General features: G+C 38.5%; 1 protein-coding gene across 1 annotated transcript in view; it reads left to right on the forward strand.

Annotated features, from left to right (window-relative positions):
• The first annotated feature begins 2,948 nt into the window (after nt 1-2,948).
• LRP6 (LDL receptor related protein 6) overlaps nt 2,949-4,940 on the forward strand; it is a 71,498-nt gene continuing 69,506 nt past the window's right edge. The window contains exon 1 of the mRNA XM_010174314.2: nt 2,949-3,142. Within this exon, the coding sequence (XP_010172616.1) occupies nt 2,949-3,142 (194 nt within the window). The remainder of the gene's footprint in view (nt 3,143-4,940) is intronic.

A 4,940-nucleotide genomic window follows, 5' to 3' on the forward strand; every position in this document is an offset into this window, starting at 1 on the left:
TCTTTCCTTACAATTCAAAGGGTAGTATAAATTTTCACTTTAAATTTTTATTTTATCTTCTTCTGGGATAAGAGGATAAAGAGTTAAAATCTTGATTCCTGGATTTAAACTTCATAGCCAAGTGTAACTAGGTGAGAAGAAGGGCAAACAGAGCAGTAGGATCTGGAGGTACCTGAATGCCATAATTTAGCACAAGACATTACTTTTCAGTTAGTATTTTGTTCTGCCCTGTGGACTTGGATAGTGACTGGTTTGGTTTTTGTTTTGTTTTTTAATGGAAATAATTAAACATGTTTGAAGAGAATGGGGAGGAGGGAGAACGACCCCTACTATGTCTGTATGGCTGGCTTACCTTCATTCAAGAAGTATGTATGTCATAACATCTTCCTTTCTGTATGGTCTCCGTATGGATTGCTTACCAACCATTATATAATGAAGCAAGAATCTGTAAGCCTTCCAGAAAGGAGGAACCAGCACACGTATGTGAACAGTTTGATATTACCGGGAAGAGGGATCTGAGATTTCTGTAGGAAAACCTGTAGAAAGACCTCTGCAGTAACAGGAATTTGCAATCCTGCACGTCTGTCCACACCCCCACTCTCCCTTGCGAGTTAGTAGTTGCAGTTAACTTCAGGTTACAATGGGGGCATTTCTTCCAGCTTTTTTGCACAGCTGTTCCTTGAATCCAGTTTCTTCCATGGCCATATAAACCCTGCACTGGAAACAAAGGCAATCTGCAAGAAGTTGCTTAAAAGCAACCGTTGCCAAAAGAAGTGGTCACCAGGCTATAACTTGCATTGCTTTTGTAATGAAGTGCCCCGGTTCCCAAGTGGAGCATAGCCCTTGATGCCATCAGCTGGAGCATGGCTGGTTCCAAAGGGTTTTGATGGAGACATTAAAACCCCTAGGCTTTCAGGCAAGGTGCAGGAAAGCAGACAGGTGATAGCAGGGAAAAGAACCTATTGGAAAAAAACCTATTGGAAAAACTGAGCAGAGGTCACTGGAGCTGCTTGGAAATATTCCTGAATCTTAAAGCCGGCTCTGTGTGCAGTGTGCTCCTCTGACAAGTGAAATAGGGCTGGTTTTGTGAAGTCCATGAAGGCTTTTCTTTGTTACCTAACTTCCCTTACCTGTTTTTGCTTAATTGCAGCATGGATGAGAGGTAGACAGGGATGAAGATGAGACTGTGCAGTGACTAATAAGCTGTTTCAGCCTGAAAAATCAGTCTAGCAGGGTGGCCAGAGCCTTGGAACCTATTAACCTTGATGAAGTATTTGGAAGGCTAGGACTTGGCAGCAGTGTCAAAGAAGTGTCTTTAAAGAAGTTTAAATAAATCTCGCTTTTTCTCTCTTTCTCACATGTGCTCACTGGTGAAATGCTGCCTGACTTTTAAAAAACTTTTTCTTTTTTCGAGTGTATGGATCTCTTATTGCATAACTGGACAAGGTGACTCGCTACTGTGCTACATATCTGAAAATTATTTGGGTTTGTTTTGATTTTTTTCCTTCTTCCTGATGGAAAACCAGTTTCTCTGTAGCACTTGGTCATGCCTACAGAAATCTCTTCAGATATTTGTGCTGTGTTTAAGACACATAAAGAATGAGTCACTTGGGATCAAATAGGGCAATGTTTGTGTTCATCAGCTACATTTCTGTCCACAGATAGAGCTGTGTATTAAAACAAACATGCTGTAGACATGAATTAAGGGGGAAAATATGACATGGAATTTCCTGACTTTTTAAAATTAAAAAAATAATTCTTTGCCAAGAATAACTTAATCTGCAAATGTTTCTTAAATGTGTTGCACATTTGTTTTTCTTTAGAGGATGGGTGGCCAGGCCTCTTCACATGTGGGCACCATATAGAGACATACTGTGGTTGTGTAATGATCTGGGTTAGTTTAAAGGCTTCAGATCTTTCCTAATCTGGATTGTTTTGATTTAACCAGGTTAGGGAGCATAGATACAAGCAGGTATGCTGGTAGATGTCATGAGGCTATGAGAAGCAATTTAGGACAGTAGTCTTCTTGTCTGTCCCAGCAGCAACAACAAAACAGAACAAGTGTCATGGACACACTTTGTTTGACCTGTTTATATTATATGTTACCACTGTTGAGTTATCCATTCTGTTAACAACCCACAAAAGTAAATCCATTTTCTACAACCTGCAGAAAACGACAAATATTCTTACCCCCACTAGTCTCCAGCCATAATGAAGTGGTTTCCCTTGCTTCACTTTAGCCTCAAATGCAACTAGGTAACTTTCCTCCCCCCACTGCTTGCCAAATAATATTTAAACATGTGCTGGCATATGCTAATATGTTTTAAAACTTACTTGCTTCCCCAGTCTTACAAGATTTTATGGAGTGTTTTGTCTGGTCACTGGGTGCAAACTGTGCTTCTAAAAATGTTGACTTAGCTGCCTGTCTCTGAATTTCTCTGGGAAAGAAGGACATGAATTGGTCTTCCATCAAATCCACTTCACTGCCTTGCATGCAACTGCTATTTCTACTATATGTCCACACACCTTCTTTTTCTGTTTCCCTCCAATGCTCTGACCCATGTTAAAGAGGCTGCTGTACTTTTATGATAGTCTATAATATGTCTTCACTGTTTAATGTTGAATTCTGAGATTATTGTCAAGATCTTAGATATCCCCAACTGTCTCACTTGACCCAAAGAAAGAAACATGTAGAAGAATAATAGGATATAGTACTGTGGGTTTGTGTTAAGTTGTTTTACTTCAGCTTTTTGTAAAGTAACTTTGTTCTGTTGTCATTCACAGGACTTGTACCTTACCTAGTAGAGCAGAGCTCCACAGCCACTGTCTCTGTAGAACAGAGAATGCCTTTGCCTTTCTTGAAAGTTGTATCCGGTGTTCCAGTTGTAGATTTATATGTGATTGCTTTCTTTTTTTGTCTTTTCTCTTTTAAAAATAATTATAGGTTCATGTATTGGACGGACTGGGGAGAAGTGCCAAAGATAGAACGTGCTGGGATGGATGGTTCAAGCCGCTCCGTTATAGTCAACACGGACATATATTGGCCAAATGGACTGACATTGGATTATGAGGAACAGAAACTTTATTGGGCGGATGCTAAACTGAATTTCATCCACAAATCAAATCTGGATGGAAGTCATAGGTAAGAAGTTTGTGTTTGATCTACATAATGTGGTGCTTTTCTTAGAAGTTGCTTAAGCAACATCATGTAAGCTTTGTTGCAGGGAAATGTCAATTTTGTGCTCCCAAAATTTTAAGCAAACTAGTGCTATCAGAAACTTTTATCCTTCCCTGTCCTTCCCTTTCCAACACTGTGAAGTTGAATGCATCCTACTCTTTGGGGTGTGCTGTAACTCTTACTAAGTCTTTTCTCAGAACCTGTCCCATAAATAAATCCTTGAATCCAATTCTTAACTGTGTAAGACTATGTAGCAAAACTGTCCCTTGTCTGTAGGTCTTTGGTGCTCTGTTGCTGTGATATTAAAAAATGCAGAAAATAATCTGAAAAAATAGATCATCATACCGCAGTATTTCAGTTTCATTGATCCTAGGGGTTGGGAAATTAGTGGAAAACAGTCTTTACAGAGATCTCTGCTAAAATAGTTGTTTTCCTCTAACAGTTATGTAGCAATGATGTAATTCGTTTTGATCCAGTCATGGCTACTTCTTAATAAAGTATGTAACTGGCACACTGTATATATGCAACCTCTTCATTAAATGAGATAGCTTTGACAAATACTCTTTGCACACACAAATGAATCGCAGTTATCTTGTGCCCAAGGTGTCATATAGACATAGGATTTTTTGAGGTAATCCTTTGCAAATTTTAGGCATGAAATATCCTTTCTTACACTCTTTGTTCTGCACTCTTAGGGACTTGTCCCTTCTTTCACCACAAATGTTAGTCTGGCATAAAGAAATCATATAGACAAGATGGGTGTTTTGCGTGGACTTGTGAGTAGGAACATGGGCAGCACACGTGAAAAATATCCACTGTCTTCCTGTGGTATTTATTTTGAGCTCCACAGTTTCTTGTAATGCTGGTTTGAAAAGTCACGTCATTTTCTTCTTAAATTCTGCCTGTTAAGTGACTAAAAGTTCATGCAGTATTTTTACTATTTTTTATTTTATTTTATTTTTATTGTATTATTCTATAAACAAACATCATTTGTTTGTAGAAGGTAACAGGAGTTGGATGCAGTTGTAAATTTCTGTCCAGGTATATCAGTATTATTAATAGCTTTGTTAATTCAAAACATGGAGATATGGATATCTATTTTGAAGTAGTCCTTCATTTGCTTTTTGTTTCACAAGAAAGAAAACTTCATAGTACCAAAAAAGAGAGAAATAATTCATAGTGGTACTTTATTTAAAAAGGAAGACTGTCACATCCATTTTCAAGTAATGGAGAGAAAGGGATAGGAATTGTCATGTACAATAATAGCTTGAGTCTTTTTTTTTTTAATTGGTACTGGTTAACTGGAATACCATAAAATCTCTTTCTCTGTTAAAAATTATTTATAATGTTTTGTATCTCCCATGGTAAGAATAGAGATAATGAAATCAGATGTGCAACAGAACTTCAAAGAGAGTTATCTCAACTGAAAGCAATCACATGTGGGGCTCAATGTGACAGCTTGCCACCTGAAAAATTGCAGTCCAAATGTGAATTTCTCACAAAAACGTGAAATGCTCACAGTTGCTCTGGGAACAAGCAAAACCAAAACAAGCCCACCCTGCAAACAGTAATGCCAGCGAGAAGGAAGTACCACTCCAAAATGACTACCGATACGATCACACCTGAAATGCACTTCAGTAGCTTGTCCAACAGGATAATTTGGTGGCTCACTTCATTCTTGAGTCCCCCCTTCTTGTGCTTTTCTGTTACTACAAAAGGAAAAGCACTGCCTCAGTGTAACGACACACAGCGGCGGGCGGGC

Source organism: Antrostomus carolinensis, unplaced genomic scaffold, assembly GCF_000700745.2.
Source record: "Antrostomus carolinensis isolate BGI_N321 unplaced genomic scaffold, ASM70074v2 scaffold3338, whole genome shotgun sequence".
In the NCBI taxonomy this organism is placed as follows: Eukaryota; Metazoa; Chordata; class Aves; order Caprimulgiformes; family Caprimulgidae; genus Antrostomus; species Antrostomus carolinensis.